The following is a 23,196-nucleotide window of genomic DNA, read 5'->3' on the forward strand; positions in this document are numbered from 1 at the left end:
GAAATCAAAGCAACCAACATTGTCAAAAGACGTGCGCGCCCTTTTTCGAATGCTGACGTAATCAAGCTGGAAGTTTTGTTTGTTTTGATAGCGATCAGGAAAGTTTGAAAAAAAGTACACAGTAATCATTTAAACTCGTTTTTGTGCAATACTTCGTTTGGCAAACAGTTTTCAAAATGGTGGCACTGACACTTCATGTTTCGAAGTCTCACACAAGTCTCGTGAAGATCACGCAGATAAGCGACGCCTGCAGTGGACCATCTCATCTCATCTCATCTCATTATCTGTAGCCGCTTTATCCTGTTCTACAGGGTCGCAGGCAAGCTGGAGCCTATCCCAGCTGACTACGGGCAAAAGGTGGGGTACACCCTGGACAAGTCGCCAGGTCATCACAGGGCTGACACATATGCCGCTTTTCCACTACAAACGCGGCTGAGTCGGGCTGAGCCGTGCCGTGCTGAGTCGGGCTGAGCGGGGCTGTTGGAGTTGCATTTCGACTACAACCGCGCTGAACCGTGCTGGCTGGAAGTGGGTGGACACATTGGGTGGAGTTAGCGAAAGTGGGTGGACGTCAGGTGATGTCGTTAAGCAGCGCAAACAGTGACGTCAGTGATCTTTTAAGCGGTAGTCTCACGACCCGGATAGTAAACAATAAACATGGAGGACATGGAGTCGTTAGTGTTGCTGGTCTTGGTGCTGTGGCTTGTTGTCACCAACAACGCGGACAGATACTGGCAAGAGCGTATAGATGAGGCGAGGCGCATAAGGCTTCAGAAATTCTCGTAATTCGTAATTATTCTCCTTCCGGGTTTACGGTGTTTACAGATCCCAGCGCGCTCGCGGGGCGTGTGTGGGCATGTGAGGACACTCCTCCTCACCAATCAGTGCACAGGGGAGTGTCTGCTCACGCCCCCAACCTCACTCGGCACGGCTTGGCTCGCTTCAGCCCTACTCCAAAACGGTGCGAGTTTTAGGGGCTAAGCAGGGCTGAAACGAGCTGAGTCGTGCTGGTTTTTGGTAGTCGAAACGCGAGCCGTGTCGGGCTGAAGTGAGCTGAAGTGAGCTGAAAAAGGGTAGTGGAAAAGGGCCAATAGACACAGACAACCATTCACACTCACATTCATACCTACGGTCAATTTAGAGTCACCAGTTAACCTAACCTGCATGTCTTTGGACTGTGGGGGAAACCGGAGCACCTAGAGGAAACCCACGCGGACACGGGGAGAACATGCAAACTCCGCACAGAAAGGCCCTCACCGGCCACGGGGCTCGAACCCGGACCTTCTTGCTGTGAGGCGACAGCGCTACACCACCGTGCCGCCTGCAGTGGACCAAACGAACTAAATTCAACATGGCTAAAAACCAAATAGGCTGATAAGTATAATATTTAATTGCAATTAGTTGCCAATACGAGTCACGATATAAGGTTACTAAAACCGAAAATGTAATTGAATAACATGTTAAGAAATAAAGCAAGTTTAAAAATGACTTCAGTTCTCCTTTAAATTTTGCCCCTTGAATATTTGACAAGGTTTTAAAAAAAAAAAAGCAAATTTAATCATATTGAATTGTGCCTAAATCAGCCCTATACACCACCAGATTGCCACATTTGCAGAAGTCTCTAATTTCAAAATTTTGCAGGGGAGCATGCCCCCGGACCCTCCTAGCAGCCTTCGGGACTCTCTGGGCTGGGCCAGCTCTTATGGGCTAAACTCCACATCAGTAGCACCGCTGGGATATGACCGCTGCCCTGACCAGCATCTCAAGCTGAAAGAAAAGTTAATCTTACACACACAAAAAAAAAAAAAAACGTTAACTGCAAACAATTTGAAAATACCTATTTAACCCTATGTTAGGAATATGACAGTCAATCTAGGCCTTTACAAGATATTCTATTTTTGCCAAAAGCTACAAATTTTCAAGGGATGAATATGCCCGATTTGATAATTCTTCAACATCGAGACCCGTTACTCAAATCACGCAATTTTTTTTTTCTTGAATGCGTGTATGAAACGTGCTCTAGTCATGTTATTCCTCAATCCTGATTCTTGTTTTGGGCAGTGATACATACGTGTGCACGCCGCGGTAGACCAGATAGGACATGCACGCTGCTGTGCATGGACAGTAACATGCGCATCAGGGTGTACAGACCCGAACCACAAAGAATGTGCACACCTCGGTTTGTACTTTGGGTTGAAATTAATTGCTTTGACATTGTAGATTAAGGGGAAAAAAATTAAAATTATTTTCCCATTATAGGCAATCTAAATTAATCCACTGTCAAATATGGGAACTTTTTATCTAAAGCTCAATTGTGAAATTTTACTGCGGCACATGCAACGCCCGTATCTCTGACACACCCAGATTTACTTTGCTGCACCGCACGTTGACTCCATGCTTATTCGAAGGTTTACGTACAACCCCGATTCCAAAAAAGTTGGGACAAAGTACAAATTGTAAATAACGGAATGCAATAATTTACAAATCTCAAAAACTGATATTGTATTCACAATAGAACATAGACAACATATCAAATGTCGAAAGTGAGACATTTTGAAATTTCATGTCAAATATTGGCTCACTTGAAATTTCATGACAGCAACACATCTCAAAAAAGTTGGGACAGGGGCAATAAGAGGCTGGAAAAGTTAAAGGTACAAAAAAGGAACAGCTGGAGGACCAAATTGAAACTCATTAGGTCAGTTGGCAATAGGTCATTAACATGACTGGGTATAAAAAGAGCATCTTGGAGTGGCAGCGGCTCTCAGAAGTAAAGATGGGAAGAGGATCACCAATCCCCCTAATTCTGCACCGACAAATAGTGGAGCAATATCAGAAAGGAGTTCGACAGTGTAAAATTGCAAAGAGTTTGAACATATCATCATCTACAGTGCATAATATCATCAAAAGATTCAGAGAATCTGGAAGAATCTCTGTGCGTAAGGGTCAAGGCCGGAAAACCATACTGGGTGCCCGTGATCTTCGGGCCCTTAGACGGCACTGCATCACATACAGGCATGCTTCTGTATTGGAAATCACAAAATGGGCTCAGGAATATTTCCAGAGAACATTATCTGTGAACACAATTCACCGTGCCATCCGCCGTTGCCAGCTAAAACTCTATAGTTCAAAGAAGAAGCCGTTCCTAAACACGATCCAGAAGCGCAGACGTCTTCTCTGGGCCAAGGCTCATTTAAAATGGACTGTGGCAAAGTGGAAAACTGTTCTGTGGTCAGACGAATCAAAATTTGAAGTTCTTTATGGAAATCAAGGACGCCGTGTCATTCGGACTAAAGAGGAGAAGGACAACCCAAGTTGTTATCAGCACTCAGTTCAGAAGCCTGCATCTCTGATGGTATGGGGTTGCATTAGTGCATGTGGCATGGGCAGCTTACACATCTGGAAAGACACCAATGCTGAAAGGTATATCCAGGTTCTAGAGCAACATATGCTCCCATCCAGACGACGTCTCTTTCAGGGAAGACCTTGCATTTTCCAACATGACAATGCCAAACCACATACTGCATCAATTACAGCATCATGGCTGCGTAGAAGAAGGGTCCGGGTACTGAACTGGCCAGCCTGCAGTCCAGATCTTTCACCCATAGAAAACATTTGGCGCATCATAAAACGGAAGATACGACAAAAAAGACCCAAGACAGTTGAGCAACTAGAATCCTACATTAGACAAGAATGGGTTAACATTCCTATCCCTAAACTTGAGCAACTTGTCTCCTCAGTCCCCAGACGTTTACAGACTGTTGTAAAGAGAAAAGGGGATGTCTCACAGTGGGAAACATGGCCTTGTCCCAACTTTTTTGAGATGTGGTGTTGTCATGAAATTTAAAATCACCTAATTTCTCTCTTTAAATGATACATTTTCTCAGTTTAAACATTTGATATGTCATCTATGTTCTATTCTGAATAAAATATGGAATTTTGAAACTTCCACATCATTGCATTCCGTTTTTATTTACAATTTGTACTTTGTCCCAACTTTTTTGGAATCGGGGTTGTGTATATTTTATATATATATATATATTTTTTTTTTTACACACTTATTTTTACAAACTTTAATGCCTTTATTGAACAAGAACGATCACAAAGAGCAGCCAGTGACTGTACAGGTTCTACAGACTCAGTTCACCAAACCTGCACTACTTGTTCAAAATGGTCTGGCCTTCAGGCAAGATGACGTCTCCCTTCCCATAATCATTTCTTTGTCTCCATCTGAGCATCAGTAATCACATCTCATTAAAGATTTATTATAATAGATCTATCAACGTATCATCTCATCTCACACCCAATTTCTTACCAGATCATATGATCTTTTTTTTTTTTTACTGTCTTTTCTGTACAACTACACTCATCCACACACACACCGAATATTTATTTCTAAAGAACGAAACTTTTTCAAAAACAAGACATTAATTTGTATTTTAATTGTAAGTAGGGCGGCACGGTGGTGTAGTGGTTAGCGCTGTCGCCTCACAGCAAGAAGGTCCGGGTTCGAGCCCCATGGCCGACGAGGGCCTTTCTGTGCGGAGTTTGCATGTTCTCCCAGTGTCCGCATGGGTTTCCTCCGGGTGCTCCGGTTTCCCCCACAGTCCAAAGACATGCAGGTTAGGTTAACTGGTGACTCTAAATTGACCGTAGGTGTGAATGTGAGTGTGAATGGTTGTCTGTGTCTATGTGTCAGCCCTGTGATGACCTGGCGACTTGTCCAGGGTGTACCCCGCCTTTCGCCCGTAGTCAGCTGGGATAGGCTCCAGCTTGCCTGCGACCCTGTAGAAGGATAAAGCGGCTAGAGATAATGAGATGAGATGAGAATTGTAAGTAATGCCTTCTTGTAATGCTTTAAAATGAATTAATAAAGCAGGGGGGGAAATATTAATTATTTGTTATTTTACTAGCAAGCACAAAACTATCGATAAATCGTGGTGTCCAGATCCCGGAAAAAGGCAGCCTTGCCTCAGGGCAAATCTCGCATGACGTCACGTGTGGAACCCCGATTATCTGGGTCATTTCGGTTCATCTGACTCCGTGCTTGTTTACGCGCTGAAATTGGATATTGTTGATGGAATCTTACAAAAAAATAACAAATCTGAAAGTGCTGCAGTGTGTTTGGATGTTCAAATCCATATACAACAGGACATTCAGTTCATGAATTTCTGAGAAATGGACACTAATCTAAAGTGACAGCGGGTGGGTGAGGTTTGTGCAAACGAAGCGGGCAGATTTCGTGTCGCAGACTAATAATAAATCCGATTCATCAAGCGTTCATCACCACCAGAACGACCACATGGGAATTATTGGAGCAAAAAAGAAACCCATTTATTTAATCTGACGACATTTGGACAGTTCATCAATTCCCCCATTATCTCACACAAACGCACAGTGCACCAGATGCAGGATTATGAGCAACATTTACACGCTCACGGTATCTGATCTTATCATATCTGATGCACAGGAAGAAAAATGCACACGCAATCATCATTAATTATGAACTGGAATGCGTTAAATGCTCTCAGATTGCAATACTGCAAGACTCGATTTGTTTTTAGTTTTGTTCAGGAAAGCACGATGAAGGGTAACCACCGTGTTCTGCACATCTCTCTCTCTCCCCATCTCGCATGTGTTACAGAGGAAGACTGTCATGAACTGTCGAAAAGATGACCATTTACTCCGGAATATCCTTGATAATCATCTTCCCCTTCATCCGACATATAAGAATCCTAATCACTATCAGAATTCTCTTCAAAACGTGATTCCATATGGAGACTGGTCGAACCACTGCTGCGCACAGGAACGAAATTGATACCGGAATTGTTACACGTGTGACATCACGCACCCCTTCGGGATCTTCCAGTTCAATCTCGGCAGATTCTATGAAAATTGTCTGATCTTATTGATTTTCCATCAATTTATGGCCTTTTGGATCAGCTATGGTTCGAAAACGCATGATGATTTTTCCTTGTACAAAGCAACAAAGTGTAGTTTAGGAGCATTACATTCACTTGAAAACATCCTTTACAACATCTGATCAAATGTGGCCAAAGTGCCACTCTATGACATGCAGTGTATTGACATACATACATACCCTACCTATGGACATATGTGAGGGGTGGAGGAGTGTATAGTGGCAGTCAGAAACCTAAAGTTCAAAAACCTTGGGGTGAAACCTAGGGGAAAGAACCAATGTTCGAGAATGACACCCAAGAAGCAGCCTCTGCAAACCAAATCTGAGAACTAGTATGTTACCCCTTTTCCACCAAATCAGTTCCAGGGCTGGTTCGGGGCCAGTGCTGGTGCACAACTCATTCAACTCGCGAGCCAGCTGAGAACCAGTTTGCTTTTCCATAGCTCGCGGTGCTAAGGGAAGCCACGTCGGTTACGTCGCGGTATACGTCAGTTACGTCGCTACGTTTGCATAAACCCTGGCACGAATATCAAAGCAAAAACAACATGGAAGAAGCAGCAGCAGCAACAACAATAATAATAATGGATGACTTCGCGTTTGTACAGCTGCTGCTTCTCGTCGCTTAAAAATGGCAATCTTTCGCGGTCTTGTTATTGGTCTTAACAACTCCGCCCCCCCGCTGACGTAAGCGGTTCTTTCCTCTGGCCCAGCAGAGAGTTGGTGCTAGCCTGGAACCGTTTTTTCTGGCCCCAGAGCCAGTTCTTTGTCAGTGGAAACAGAAAACCCGGTTCCAAACTAAGCACTGGCCCCGAACCAGCCCTGGAACTGCTTTGGTGGAAAAGGGGCATGTGTCAGCCAAGGCAGAGAACCACTGTCCATGAACCAAGATCAATAACCAGCATTGCAGAACCATGCCAGAGTTGCAAGTTTTGGAGAACAAAGGCCAAAAGACCAACAGTCAAGAAACAAAACCAAGAACTAGTGTTTGAAAACCAAAGCAGAGAACCAAGACTACGAACCCAGGAAGAGAACCAGCATTTGTGAACTAACATTTCTAAACAAAAGACAAGAGCCAGTTTTTAAGAAACACGGTCTTAGAACCAAGGTCAAGAGTCCATGTTCATGAACCAAGATCAATTACCTTTTTTGAAGAGCCAGTGTTTGAGAACCAAAGTTCAGGACCAGCATTCAAAAATCACTATTTGCAACCTTCAGCAAGGACCAGTGCTCATGAACCAAGGTCAAGGACCAAAAGCATTCTTGGACCAGCATTTGAAAAAGTCAAGGGATCAGCGTTAAAAACCCAAGGCTACAGACCATCATTTGAGACCTAGCGCCGAGGAACAGGACTCCAGGACCAGTATTCATGACCCCAAGCTGAAAGCCTACGTTCACAAACCAGTGAACCAAAGCAGAGGACCAGCTGAGGACCAGGGTTCAGAAAGCCTTCTGTCAAGACCCAAGGCAGTTTCTGTATACGTTTGTCATTTACATACACTATATAACAGGGTTTCCCATACATAGACCATTGTGTTGCGCAGCGCCACACAATAGATTCCTATCGCCACACAATCAGACTCGCGATTTTGAAAAAAAAAAAAATTCCGTTGCGTATCGTTCCATTCATTCATAGTGCCCTTTCTTCTCGTTCACGCGCGCGCACACTCACACACAGAGACCGAGAGAGACGGAGAGGCGTGTACACAGGCCTGCCGTTGCGCATATAACCGGACTGCAAGTAGGCCTGTTAGGCTAGTTAAAAATAACGCAGCCTTCCCGATTCGCCTTCCGACCCCTTATTTTAAAAGGTAGCCTACATCGTGCTCATGATGAGCTTTATCATAGCCTTCTTGGCTTACAGGAAACGGACATCCCTGAGTCACGCTATAAACCAATTTTGATGCATACAGTAGCAGCTTGACGCGAGGAACCGGCCTTATTGCATTATCCCGTTTATCCCGCTTCAGCAATAACTTCCCTTATGATCGGGCACTTGAGGTTTTTTTCAGGAAGCCACGCAGAATTAAATGTTCTGATAGGGCATGCAGGCTTTGCACCAATTAGGGTAATGCTTTTTCATTATTGTTAGTTGCCTTGGTGTTACCTTAAGTGGTTTCTTACATCTAATTATGATATTTTATTTTATTTTGTTACATTATACTATTTATTTCATTTTAGTACTGGTTGAGGTAAGTGTTGAGTTCAATATTTAAAATAAAAACCTCCAGCTTGTTTTTTGCAATTTATTCCTTGAATGTCAACTAAAGAATGATTGAAAGATTGCCACCAAAAAGGCAAAAAACTAATGCCGCTTTTCCACTACAAACGCGGCTGAGCCGTGCCGTGCCGAGTCGAGCTGAGTCGAGCTGAGCGGGGCTGTTGGAGTTGCATTTCGACTACAACCGCGCTGAACCGTGCTGGCTGGAAGTGGGTGGACACATTGGGTGGACGTCACGTGATGTCGTTAAGCAGCGCAAACAGTGACATCAGCGACAGTGGCGGAACAAGTCAGAGCCGGGCCGGGGGCGGGGCAAATGACCGGGCCCTTTATTAAAGCTTATCATAACATCATTTTAGGCTACAAAATGTCCGCAACTGCGGTGTTTACCAATTTCAACACTACCGGGTGCAACTATGTTATTTAGTACATCAAGTCCTTCAAACGAACATGTAACTCAGAAACAAAAAACATTAGGATACTGTACATGGCTCATAATAAAACATCAATAGCCTATACTGCGCACATTATTTGAAGGGCATACGAATGAGCGCTCAGAGGTTGCAACGGTGACAGGAAGAGTCAGAAATAAAAGGAGGGCGGTGCAAACCTCACTGAATGCACTGTGTTTACCAATTTCAACACTACGGGGTGCAACTATGTTAGTTTGTACATTAAGTCCTTCAAACGAACATGTAACTCAGAAACAAAAAAACATTAGGTGACATACTGTACATGGCTCATAATAAAACATCAATAGCCTACTGCGCGCATTATTTGAAGGGCATACGACGAGCCTTGCGCTCCGCGAATTCGTCCACGATGCTCTGTATGTCACTGATTCAGTGATCTTTTAAGCGGTAGTCTCACGACCCGAATAGTAAACAATAAACATGGAGGACATGGAGTCGTTAGTGTTGCTGGTCTTGGTGCTGTGGCTTGTTGTCACTGACAACGCGGACAGATACTGGCAAGAGCGTATAGATGAGGCGAGGCGCATAAGGCTTCAGAAATTCTCGTAATTCGAAATTATTCTTCTTCCGGGTTTGCGGTGTTTACAGATCCCAGCGCGCTCGCGGGGCGTGTGTGGGCATGTGAGGACACTCCTCCTCACCAATCAGTGCACAAGGGAGTGTCTGCTCACGCCCCCAACCTCACTCGGCACGGCTTGGCTCGCTTCAGCCCTACTTCAAAACGGTGCGAGTTTTAGGGGCTAAGCAGGGCTGAAACGAGCTGAGTCGTGCTGGTTTTTGGTAGTCGAAACGCGAGCCGTGTCGGGCTGAAGTGAGCTGAAGTGAGCTGAAGTGAGCTGAAAAAGGGTAGTGGAAAAGGGCCATAAGGTAAAAACCAGAGATGCACCGATTGACCGGCTGCCGATCGGAATCGGCCGATTTTCACGTGATCAGCCATGACCGGCGACCGGCTGGTCAAAATTAAAATATGCCGATTTTCTGCCGATCAAAACTTGTGTATCACATAGAGATGAAAGTGGAAATACTCGCAATTAAAAAGACTGCAGCTACACTGGCAGCTTGAACATGCTTTCTAGTGCGATTGTGTTGCGCTTGCGCAGAACAGTGTCAGTCCTGCGCGCCTAACGAGTTCCGGCGCGCACGCCATTAACAAAAAATAATAATAATAAAATAATTTCACTATATTTGGATATATCCAAATACAGTGATTTTTTTTTGTGCCAGATATTGGATGTGAAAAGAAGAAAATGTTTGTGGTTGTGTGAATTTCCCATTATGGAATTAATGTGTTAGCCTATTACCAAACATCTAGTTAGATTTGTACAAAGAGAGAGAGAGGAAAAAAATGTCTTTGTTTGTTTTACAACCTTGGTTGCACTTGATTCCATTGGAAATTACTCTACAAATACACATTTGACAAAGATGATAGAATGGCTATGGTATAAGTATGACTGGAAATGATTTTTGTATTTTGATACTGAATGAAGAAATGGGTTGTTCTATAAGGCATAAGTTTTCAGATCTAAATAGGCTTATGAAAGTGTGTTCCATAGCAGTAGGCAAATAATATATGAGGGGGAAGTTGTTTTTGTGCCAGATATTGGATGGGAAAAGAAAAAATTGTGTGAATTTCCTATTTCAGGAATTAATATGTTAATACCAAACATGAAGAAAGATTTTACAAAGAACAATGTCTTTTTGTTTGTTTTCAACCTTTGAGGTGCTGAAAATTTATTACTGAAAATCTGGCAGAATGTTCTATTAAAGAAAAGATAAAAAGAGAATAGTCTTTGTGTGTGCTGTGAAGTGGTTTGAAAAAATGAAATCGGAATCGGCCAAAATCGGTATCGGCAGGTCACACTCCATGGGAAATCGGAATCGGCCCAAAAAATTGCAATCGGTGCATCTCTAGTAAAAACTAAACTTTAACTTCAATTTTGGTGAGTAATTTTCATAAATTTAAAAGACAGGTTTTCCACCAACATCAAGCCCAGCAAACTAATGGCCTGCCCTGTAATGTAAAGTTGGGTCAAGGAATGAAACCAGGCAGGGTTCTGGTAAAAATTGTTTTAGCCGTCTTCTCTTAAAGAATTTAAAAGAATTTAGATTGAACCGAATAATCTCAAATGCTTCTTGTAGCTTTAAAATAGTCCCAGCAAGTGACTCTGAAGAAAAATACTGTGTGTTTGAACACCGCCCGCTGTAAACACTTTGCATACACCCCAATGACCGACTCCACCAACCGCCACGACACCACCGCGCACGATTCCCTCATCGGCACAGTAGAGCACCACAAATTGCTACCTGGTCTGTGGGAAACACTGTATAACAGGAGTGAGTATATCCCTGTGCAGTATTACTTAATTATGATACATACAGGACACTTTTTCAATTGAATTAAAAAAAAAAAAAAAAACGTGTTCCATTCCCTTCTAGCGTGTTTCATTCACGTGGTTTGATAGCATGCAATATTGTTAGCATATATCGCTTATCCTATGTGTATTATGCCACTCTACCCAATAGAGAACGAGCATTGAATATGATTTATGATATTGCACGTTGTCAAAACAATATGACGTCACACATTGGTGCCAATGAGAAAGTTTTCTGCTGCACATGCGCACAATCATTTCTGTGCTCGCCAGGAAAGAGAACGACGCGTTGAACACCTGAAAAGGCTACCAAAACTTCGTCAGATATTCTTCACGCATATTTACAAGAGAAAAACATACCAACGGACATCGAAAAACTGGAAGAGAGACACATCAGAGATGTAAAACTTTTGTGCCAGCAAGCGACTGAGACAATGTGTAAACAAACATGGCCGCCAGGTTTGCTTTGTTAAAAGTGGAAGATTCCAAGAGAATTTTGGCTGCCAGGTCGCTCTGTTGTGTGTAGCTGTCGATGTTGATTTTAACAGTAACTAAGTACATTAGACAGGGAAATGAATACTTAAGTCTGAGTGAAAAATACTGTAGCGAGCATGCAGCATGGAAGAAGAGTCTGGAGATGGAAATCTTAGTTTCTTGGTTGTTAGCCTGTGCTACTTGCTCTCGATAGCACTGGCTTGACTGCTCTATTAGCATTCGCGAACACTACTGATGAACGCTACACCGGCTGAAAGGTGACTTCACTGCCGTGCAAACAGCACAGAGTTGCAGGTAAGCTAGCGTTGGCCTTCGAGAATGCTGATATGAAGTGTGTGTGTAATAATAACAACGGCTTTTTTCGTGGTATATCAGATATATTCCATTCAGCTACTCGTCTTCGTCTCGTTCAATATCATGCTAGCTGAATGGAATATATCTGATATACCACTCAACGCCAGCCAATATCTATCAAGGGCCAAGTCCTTCATTCAGAGAATTTTCTCTGATACATCTGTGTATCCTCTGTGATACAATGCGGTATCTTTTAAATGACACACTTGTCTAGCCACTGAAGAACCAGTCCTACCATGGAATCATCCCTGGCTTTGAGACACACCCATAAAGTATGGGTTTTTGATTGTGCACAAGAGGAAATATTCTACTTGCCAATTTAGAAATAATGCAGTTACTGAGTCATGATACAATTTCAAATCATTTGATATTTAAATAATATTGGCTGGCATTGGGTGGTCCATCAGATATATTCCATTCAGCTAGCATGATATTGAATGAGTCAAAGACGAGTAGCTGAATGGAATATACGGCCTTTTCTCCATGCTCTCACGGAAGGCGGTCGCATTTCTCTGCTCTCCTCTCCTTTTTTTTCCTGCTTGTGCTCTTTGTTTCGTCTCGTCTGCCTATACTTTTTTTTGAGAGAGAGACTCTCTCCGCATTTAATTTCTAAACTAAAAAAGCATGGATTTGATAAACTGGTCTCCTAACGAAACTGACACAGTTTCTCCTGTCCTGCCGGAACGTCTGTGGAGGACATTGAAGATATCTACCTATTCGGAACCATGATTACCGGACTTTTGCTGATTGGATTAGGCATTGCCCTGGTATATCGAGGAAATCAGACAACGGTGACAGCTGTTTAAAGCCCCACAAAGCTGCCTGATATCATTGGAGTGGTGGGCAAAGCTGTCGGCACTCAGACTGTGGCAGAACTTGAACCACAACATGGTTGTCATCTTGGAGACGCTTTCGGCTTTGCAAGGAATAAGTATTTCGGAGACCAAATGGAAGTGAATTGAACAGAAATGGACAGATATGGACGAGTGGTGTGGACGTGTAAAGACTGCGTCTGTTCGAAAGACCAAACAATCTCTATCTTATCGACATTCGGCTCCCTGAACAGCACCGGCCTCGATCAAGGCCGTTGCTGGGGAAACATTTCCCCCAGAAGGTCACTGCTGGGAGACGCTCTCGCATCCTTTGCATTCCTTCCCCAATTTTCCGCGGTCGCCGTTTTTCACCCCCAGTGTGACAAGTGGGTGCATGACCAGCGCCGCTTGCATGGCTGCAGGAGCGGACGGCTGCTTGCTTGCGCTGGGTTACCTCTACCTCCTCCCCTCCCCTCCTACCCTACCCCCCACCCCTGATTGCCCCCTCTTTCCTCCCTTCCCCCCCCAAGTCCCATGTTTTAAAGTGTACTTGTGTTATTGTGTGCTTGTGCGGAGATTTTTAAATGCTCCCACACTGTACTCCTGATAGGAGCATAGTGGTGGTGGTGGGGTTCTTTTTTTCCTCATCTTTCCTCATGTTACTACTGTGTTTCTTTTTCTTTTATCCCTGTCTTCCTGTCCTGTTCCCCCTCTGTAAGGACAGGTTGATGGTCAATTTCACTGGTAACAGTGATAATAAAGGGTTCATTCATTAATTCATTCAATATATCTGATATACCATGAAAAAAGCCAGCCAATATTATTATTTTACATACACATTTGATGGAACAATTATAGATTTTACAAAAAAATTAAGAACGGGGGTAACTTACCAATATTGAATGCTGATTCTGATCGAATGTAATCCAATGTACTGTACAAAGTCAAAGTTCTAACAATAAAAATGGTACAAGTCCAAAAAGCCTGAACAACAACCCAACTTATATACAAGTCGACGGTTCAAGTTCAAAGTCACTTTTGGTCGTAGTTAATTGTTGCATTGCGGTTGTTCAAAACAAAATAGCTTTGTTGAGTGAAGTCCTCCTGTAAGTCTCCATCACTTTTCTTCACCTCCAAGTAAAACTTTATATTTCCGCTATTGCTCTCTCTTCCAGTTTTTCGATGTCCGTTATGTTTTTTTTCTTATAAATATGCTTGAAGAATATCCAGTGAAGAAGTTTTTGTAGCCTTTTGGGTGTTCAGTGTGTCGGTCTCTTGAAATCTTTCACTTTGAACGAAGCAAACCGAGCAGCCATTTTTGTTTACAAACTGTCAGTCACTCGCGAGTGCGGAAGTTTTACATATCCAATGTGTCTCTTTTCCAGTTTTTCCATATATTTAATGCAGAAGATTAAATGCATGAAGAATATCCAGTGAGGTTTTTGTAGCCTTTCAGGTGCTCAAATGCGTCTTTCTCTTTAAATCTTTGGCTTTTAATGAAGCAAACCTAGCGGTCATGTTTCACTCACTAGCACGGAAGCTTTACATCTCCGATGTGTCTCTTTTCCAGTTTTTCGATGTCCGTTGGTATGTTTTTCTCTTGTAAATATGCATGAAGCATATATAATGAAGTTTTGGTAGCCTTTCGGGTGTTCAGCGTGTCTTTAGTTTCAGTTTATTTATTTAGTGCTTAAACCGAGCACCGAATTAACCCCGTCTTCTCTTTCTCCCGGCCGACAAAGAAACGATTGTGTGTATGCACAACAGAAAAGTTTTGTCATTGGATCTTTGCGTGTGACGTCGTGTTGTCTTGACAACGTGCAATATTATAACAATACTGCACGCTTATTCTCCATTGAGGACAGTGGCGTGATACATGGAGGATAAGCGATACGATAACAATATTGCATGGCATCAGTAAACCCGGTAGAAGGGAACAGAATACATGTTTTTATTCGATGGGGGAAAAAAAAAAAAAAAAAGTGTCCTGTATGGATATTGCACAGGGGTGAATAAAACACCCATCATGATAAATAATGTATTAGTTTCTTAATAATTAATTCAAACATCACCTTCCGTGTTTTTCCTTTTTATGATAACCATGGCAATGACAATACAATATAACAGCAGAAGCGAGGAATCACGGCCGACCCCGCGGACAAGGAATCGCGTCCGACCCTGTGGACGACAGTGGGGGCAAGGAATCATGGCCGAGCCTGAAGACGACAGCAGGGGCGAGGAATCGCAGCCGACCCCATGGATGACGGCGGGGGCGAGGAATCGTGCCCGACCCTGCGTTCTGACCCCAAGCTAGGACTGGGAAATGTGAAGAAAAGAATTTCACTGTGCTGTAAAAGTATGTGCCACATAAAGGCGCCTTCATCTGTCACATGGTTTATGACGTAAATCAAAGACGTGGACAAATGTCAGTGGATAGAAAAAAGCCTTGTGTAAAGATGGGTCATGAAAGCGATAAAATGCAGGAGTTCAGGATGGAAAAAGAACAAAGCATGTGTACAGAGTCAATACGAGCAACTTTCACACACAGGATTATAATGCACAAATACTGATGACTGATGACACAGAAGCCTAAAACACCCAGATCATAAAGAGAGCTTTACTGGTTTGACAGATTTGTGCCATTAAGCTACTGAGAGATGATATGGTTGAGTGAAGATGTATTTTCTTACTGATAGATTTATTAAGAATAAAGCATGCTCAGTCTATCATTAGGCCCAGATTAATGCCATCCTGTAATGTAGATGATACAGGACAGTAGTGGGCCTTAATTCTGGACCTGTGAGTGATATGGAAGTGGATATTAGAGCAAATCCTCACCTCTAATTTGTGATTGAGCTGAAAAACAGTCTGTGCTTTATGACAAAGCTGAGCAAAACACGAACTCAGGCTTGTCATCTTCTGCCGGCCTTCGTATGTGATGTCGGCCTGATCCGGATCGATCTCCCCCAGGAGCAGATCCACATCCACGAACGCCTTATCGAACTCCTTCTCCAGCACCTCCAGCCAGCGGAACACCGACATCCCTGCGGCCGGGACGGAGAGCCGTGAACCCGGCGAGGCAGCCGGGGAAGCGCCGGTGGCGGCGGAGGACGCGGACATTTGGCGAACGAGCCGAGCCTTTCGACACAAACAAAACGGCTCTTTATGCTTTTTCCCTTCTTTTTCTCTTTTATTAAAAGTGCTCACCGTTCCTGAACATCTAACTCTTCGGCGATGTACGGAGGTAAACAGTTTGATTAAATTGTTTATTTGAGCTTTTCCGTGTTCTCATCACGAGCCGAAGCTGAGTCGTCACCGGGGCTCGATTAAACAGGTCTGCCACACGCTTCAGGAGAATGGGCAGGAAAAGCAACGGAGAACCGATCACATCGCTCGAATTACTCACAGTAGATCCCGGAAATAAAACGTGTGATTTTAAAAAAATGGCGATATTCCAAGTTAGAGCAGCGGCTACAATTATCGACACCTTAATGATCTTTTGGCCGTTGTAAAATTAGAAAATACATAAATTGTGTATGAATAATTGCTCAAACTTCCACTGGAAAAAAAAAATTAGTTGATTCAGATCACGTGACACCGTTCCACAATTATCGACACCTTTGTCCACAGTTATGAAATATCTCTCATCTCATCTCATTATCTCTAGCCGCTTTATCCTGTTCTACAGGGTCGCAGGCAAGCTGGAGCCTATCCCAGCTGACTACGGGTGAAAGGCGGGGTACACCCTGGACAAGTCGCCAGGTCATCACAGGGCTGACACATAGACACAGACAACCATTCACACTCACATTCACACCTACGGTCAATTTAGAGTCACCAGTTAACCTAACCTGCATGTCTTTGGACTGTGGGGGAAACCGGAGCACCTGGAGGAAACCCACGCGGACACGGGGAGAACATGCAAACTCCACACAGAAAGGCCCTCGCTGGCCACGGGGCTCGAACCCGGACCTTCTTGCTGTGAGGCAACAGCGCTAACCACCGTGCCGCCAAATATATATATATATATATATATATATATATATATTTTTTTTTTTTTTTTTTTTTTTTTGCAGTGCGGTTTCCATCAAATTCTGCGCTCTGATTGGCTGGCGAGCGGGTCCGTATCCTACGATAAGGACCCCGGTTACGGATCTCAGGCGACTCGCTCGTTCACAACAGCAACAAACTTAGTAGAATTTTTTGTCAACATTTATCTTTTTTTAATAAGATTTATTTATAAGATTATCAAAAATCTTATAAATTTTTGCCAGCATTTCTCAGGAGAATAGCATTAATTTTACAGCATGGATAGCTTCACAGCGAAAGCGAGTTTTACTACTCTGAGGAAGAAGAAATAAAAGAAAACATTTCAGGAGAAAGCTAAAAACTTCTAACTTGCTAACGCTGAGCAAAAACATGGCTGAATCCTGAATAACTCAATTTTGTATAAATAGGGGCCTACATAGGTGGCAAAATGTAGTTTTTTTTTCCTGCCATAGAAGTGCACTTGTATACCGAGGAGGAAGCAATTTGCATTACAGCCATGAATGATGATTCAAAATGGCGGCTCGGCTCGGTTTTCCCTTTCAGGCGCTCTCGTTTTCTGTTAGAATTTGGGAAAGAAAAAAAAATATATTATTTACCAGCTTAAGGTCGATCCGTATGGTGAAATACCGTGACCTCGGCCTTGAATACGGGACTTGGCCCAGAGGGCCTCTCTCAGTACTTTCAAGACCTCAGTCACGGTATTTCACCATACGGACCTCCCAGCTGGTAAATAACATATATATATAAATGGTATATGGTATTAAGTTAACAAAACATAGGTTATATTTAAAATTTGTTTGACACAGACTTATATTTAGTACAAAATATCTTTTATATACATATATCGATGTCGGTGCGTATGTAAATGAGGAAGTAATTCTAATGTTTGTGAACAAATGAACTGATAATGTTTAACCTGCGTCAGAAAATCGTTTTGTTCCACTTTCTAAGTATTTTTTGTAGAGCACATTTTGTTTATCATTCATTGTTATTTGTATTAATTTCTAGTTTTATTGTTTACCAATAAACGTCAACAGGCAATTGAGATTGGAACCACATGAAAATCCAGGTTAAAGGTTGCATGTCATTCTTCAAACCAAAATATAAAATGTCAACTGAAATTGTAATATGTGGTAGATATTTACAACAAACTGCAAAAAAAAAAAAATCTGAATGGAATAGAAAAACCTGAATATTTCAGCATGTAATTTTTTATATGCTAGGAATTTAATTCTGGTCTAATTCTATTTATTGCAATCGGATTCCAAATACTCTATAAACATTCCATTCTGTTATGAATCAGAAAAAAAATTATTATAAAATCACAGCACTTTTTTAAAGCACTTCATCTACTTCAGCAATGTTACACAAAGATCGATCCATAACAGTTGTAAATGTCACTTAATTCCACAGGGTGTCGATAATGGTGGACACCGGGTGAAAGTGATCACTATTATCGACACCTCACATGACTTCTCAAACACGCGTTTAGATACAAAATGGTATTGTCAAATGAAAGAGTAAGAAACAAAGTAGGTTTGGACAAGGAGATCATAAAATATCGGTGAATTTGATCAGTAAAAACATGTCCATGATCTTTCCACCATGCTTACCTGCGATCATAACGTCCGGGTTTTCCAAAAAATTGCTGATCGTACTAAAAAAAAAATCCATCTCTGGTAACGAGCTGTGCATCAGACGACAAGATCAAAGGGTGACGGGGGGTCTTCCGGTTGATTAATTAACCAATAATAACTGTTGGAACTGAAAGTCACCTTTGTAAAATTGTTTTTTATTGGTAAATCTGAAAAGGTGTCGATAATTATGGACTGAGAAATTTAAAAAATTTCTGAAAATTATCTCTCTGATTATTCTAACATTTTAGAAATTAAAAAAAAAAGGGGGGGAGCCTAACTGACCTAAAACAGGAAGTTTCCTCAATTTTACACACACACATGCACGAAAGAGAGAGAGAGAGAGAGATCCTGCAAACAGATCTTAAGGTGTGCAACAGTACAGAGTCGTCTTTGTCATATTTTTTATTTCAAAATTCACCACACATTCTCTATTGGGGACAGAGGAGACAGGCACCTATCAGAGATCACTAAAAGACTGTTTGAAAGTGCATTGTGAAGAAGAAGAAGAAGAAGAACAACAACAACTTTATTCATCATACACTTGTGAAATTCCTCTCTGCATTTAACCCATCTGAAGCAGTGAACACACACACATGCACACACGTGTGAGCAATGAGCACACACACATACCCAGAGAAGTGGGCAGCCATGTTAACAGCACCCATGGAGCAGTTGGGAGTTAGGTGCCTCGCTCAAGAGCACCTCAGCCCTTGATGAGGCTAAAGATTTGTAAAATTGTAACCCCTTGTAAAGGTTAGTCAAAAGAGTTAGAAAAAAATCCACCTTTCGGTGAAGAAGTTGCTTCATCTCACACTGAAAAAATGAGAAAAATCCGACCTTTAATTGAAATAAATTTATTCAGAGAAAAACAAATCCCTCATCAAGAAATAATTATTTTCAATAAAAACAAATGTGCTACTCTTATTGGCACCCCTGCATTTAATACTTTGTACACCCTCCCTTTGCCAGTAAAACAGCACTGAGTCTCTGCTATAACATTTTATAAGGTTGGAGATACAGAGCAGGGAATCTGAAACTGTTCTTCTTTACACAATCTCTCCAGATCATCCAGGGTCCTCGACCCTCTCTTGTGCACTCTCCTCTTCAGCTCACCCCACAGGTTTTCACTGAGGTTCAGGTCAGGGGACTGAGATGGCCATGGCAGAAGCTTGATTGTGTGCTCAGTGAATCATTTTTGTGTTGATTTGGACATATGCTTCAGATCATTGTCCTACTGGAAGATCCAATGACGACCCAGTTTTAGTTTCCTGGCACCTGGAACTCATCTCTCATCTCATCTCATCTCATTATCTCTAGCCGCTTTATCCTTCTACAGGGTCGCAGGCAAGCTGGAGCCTATCCCAGCTGACTACGGGCGAAAGGCGGGGTACACCCTGGACAAGTCGCCAGGTCATCACAGGGCTGACACATAGACACAGACAACCATTCACACTCACATTCACACCTACGATCAATTTAGAGTCACCAGTTAACCTAACCTGCATGCCTTTGGACTGTGGGGGAAACCGGAGCACCCGGAGGAAACCCACGTGGACACTGGGAGAACATGCAAACTCCACACAGAAAGGCCCCCGCCGGACACGGGGCTCGAACCCGGACCTTCTTGCTGTGAGGCGACAGCACTAACCACTACACCACCGTGCCGCCCTGCAGCTGGAACTGGACCAGAATAAATCTTAGCACTGAGTAATGAACATGTGGCTTCTGTGTCAACAAGAAATGAATATGGTGGGTTATGGAGCATAAGTTCAGCAACAGGAAGTTCAGCGTAGGAGGAAGTTAAAACAGCACAAAGAATTGAGTCATTTGGGGTTCCACTCTGTGGGCGGCCCTATTGATGAGAAGTGGAGTTTTGTGACTGTCACTGGAGGGGAAATTGTGTCTTGGTGTCAACAGTGGCAGGAGCTGAAGTATTAGTGGGCAGAGCAGGAGGTTCTTTTCTAAATTCTTTGTACACTCCCTAGCCTAATACCCAGGCTTATGACAATAGTGACACTCTCCAGATCTCTTATCTGTGTTTTTCTTTTAACTTTGTTGATGTAGAACAAAAGAACCTGTTTTGGGCGTAGTTGTACATCAGAACAGCGTGCCAGCAGATTCCATTTTACGCACTTGAGTAGCGAATACCTGGGGATCACTTGTATAACAGTAGGTGTGCAGAGCATCAGACATCGACAAAAGCATGTGCATTTCCAGGGTCAAGTTAACTATTACAGATTTCATTCATTTCAGAGTTTAGGCAGGTGAACCTTGACCAATTTTTCTCCCAGCACCACAAAACGAAAAGTAGCATTGACCTCAGAATTATGCTGACAGGGCAATTCAGGATTAATAGGGGTAACAGGAGGCACAGAAGGAGTGGTGGGAGTTGCACAAGATACTTTAGAAACAGCCTGTAACAGCTGTAACAAGAGGAGGTATTGGGTATTGGGGTATTGCTGGGTTTCACATGACCTCACATCCACCTCGTTAGTTATTCAAAACTTTAGCTGGTGGTCTACCAAAGCTCAGTTGACAAAGCATTTGTACGGAGAAGGTGCATTGCTTGCATGAAAAATGCCTTATGCTTGCGTTGTTTTAGGTTGTTCGAATCAGAATCAGAAGCACTTTATTGCCAGGTATGTTACACACACGAGGAATTTGACTCTGGTTCGACTTAGCTTTCATAGTACAGACAGAAAGAAAGTATAGGAAACCCCCCCCCCCCACACACACACACACACACACACACAGAGTCTCACTGCAGTGAACTCCAGGGGGAGAATCACATTTCTACAGTGACGGTCTTGAAGGCAGTGCTGGCTAGGAGAGCCAAGATAAGATTGGAATTTGTTTAGACTTAAGATGGGTAGACATGTCCTTTTTCGCTTAACCCGCTTGTCCATTCTGGCCACCCAAATGATCCATTTCTCTTTGCAAAGCCATCAACTTCTCCATGATGTTATCAATGTTGCGACTCAAGTTCTGAATAGCTACAGTCTGAGTGCTAACAGCTCTGCCCACCGCCTCAATCATGTCGGGCAGCTTTGTGGGGCTTTGAACAGTTGCCACCGTTAACTGATTTCCTTGATACACCAGGGCAATGCCAAGTCCAATCAGCAAAAATCCTGTGATCATGGTTCCGAATAGGTAAATATCCTCAATGTCCTCCACGGAAAGAATTGACAAGCACACCACACGCCACTTCTCCCAGGCATCCATGGTGTATCTGGCTGCAAACGTTCCGGCAGGACAGGCAGGTTCCCCCGAACCCAGACTTCTAGTCTAGAAGATCGTGTCAATTGTGTGAAGTGACCAGTTGATCAAATCCATAATTTCGATTCGGAGAACAGTGCAGGAAGGGTCTCTCAGACAAGATGAGTCTGCAGAAGCAAAGCAGGAGAGAGGCTTGTCAGGAAGGGAGAGGCTGAGAAATGAGAAATGAGAGGAAAAAACACCCACACATTTCACTCCTATCAGGACCGGAATGTGTAGGCATTAAAAAAAAACCTCAGCGCAGCATTCTGTGAAGCACGGAGAAGAATTAACACAACAATTACACAAAAACATAGAAAGTACGAGAGAGCAAAGTCCCGTGGCAGCCGTCTGCGGCGCCATCTTGGATGGAAAAACTGTGAAACTGCTAAAAGTTTCTTCAGGGTTCCCCGTGAACTAATAAAAAAGGGTGAACGAACACAGGATTTCACAAAAAGATGTCGAGAAAGGTGGCTTTTGAACCTGTCACCGAAATCGAAGGGAGCCGAGTCGAAGCGTGCTGGAGCTTGCAGTGATCACTTGGTGAAAGATTTGTATTTCCCTCTCAGCTGTCCTTAGTGTTTTGCAAGTACTTTCTTTGCTATGTGTCGTTATTTTATGGTACTTTTTTTAGTCACGAAGCGCTAAAGTCCCCAGCTGTTTCTTTGTTTACTTCTCACAAAGTCCATATGCATGAAGGTCACGACAAAATTCTTCCCCAGCCATACAGTTACAATGCGCCATGATCACTTCTCCGCCTTGTTTAACTAAGATCCATGTCTTTAAAGGGGTTTCTGATGATCTTTGTGAATGATTTAGCTGAGAGATAAGAGCCAACACAAGTGAGAATCCAGCGAGCTGTTGTTTGTTTACACTTCAACTTGCAGTGCTTCACTGTAAAGACGCAAACGAAAAGCTTAAAAAAAACATACTTATATGGGCAAAAACAATACAGGATTCATTCGGCAGCGACTTGATAGCGAGGTCCTTTACCCAGCCACATACAAAAAAGTTATAAGCCTCCGTACTCTTCCACGCTTTCATCTGTTTTGTGGTGTAGAAGGATGTCTGCAACACCAGATAGTTTGAGATGTCGGGGAACTCAACTGAAGGGTGGTTTTCGAGATCGTATGACAAATCCTTCTTTTCCAGACTGTATGTAGGAGTTGATTCCATTGCACATAGCAATCTTCTGACTATATCTAAAGCGAGCAGTGGCTTCTAGATTACGAGCGTACTCTGAGAAGTTATCGCTAGTTGTTTGCACTATGGCAGCCGTTTAGACCACCAGCTATTTCACTTAGGGTAAAACCACTAAGAAAAGTCACATGACTGAAACCCGGCAATTGGGTGGCATGGTGGTGTAGTGGTTAGCACTGTCACCTCACAGCAAGGAGGCTCTGGGTTCGAGCCCAGCGGCTGTGTGGAGTTTGCATGTTCTCCCCGTGTCTGCGTGGGTTTCCTCCGGGTGCTCCAGTTTCCCCCATTTGTCAAAGACGTGGTTAGGTTAACATGGGGTGACCTTGAGGTTGGGCTGAGGTGCCCTTGGGCAAGGCACCTAACCCCCAACTGCAACCTGGACACTGTAGCATCGCTGCCCAGTGCTCTGG

General features: G+C 43.1%; 1 protein-coding gene across 2 annotated transcripts in view; it reads right to left on the minus strand.

Annotated features, from left to right (window-relative positions):
• Nucleotides 1-16,041, minus strand: part of gopc (golgi-associated PDZ and coiled-coil motif containing) — a 71,439-nt gene extending 55,398 nt beyond the window's left edge. For both annotated transcript variants that reach the window (XM_060916413.1, XM_060916412.1), the window contains exon 1: nt 15,483-16,041. In XM_060916413.1, the coding sequence (XP_060772396.1) occupies nt 15,483-15,764 (282 nt within the window). In that variant the 5' untranslated portion in view covers nt 15,765-16,041. The remainder of the gene's footprint in view (nt 1-15,482) is intronic.
• Nucleotides 16,042-23,196: the final 7,155 nt, after the last annotated feature.

The sequence above is a fragment of the Neoarius graeffei genome, chromosome 3, assembly GCF_027579695.1.
Source record: "Neoarius graeffei isolate fNeoGra1 chromosome 3, fNeoGra1.pri, whole genome shotgun sequence".
NCBI classification, from domain to species: domain Eukaryota; kingdom Metazoa; phylum Chordata; class Actinopteri; order Siluriformes; family Ariidae; genus Neoarius; species Neoarius graeffei.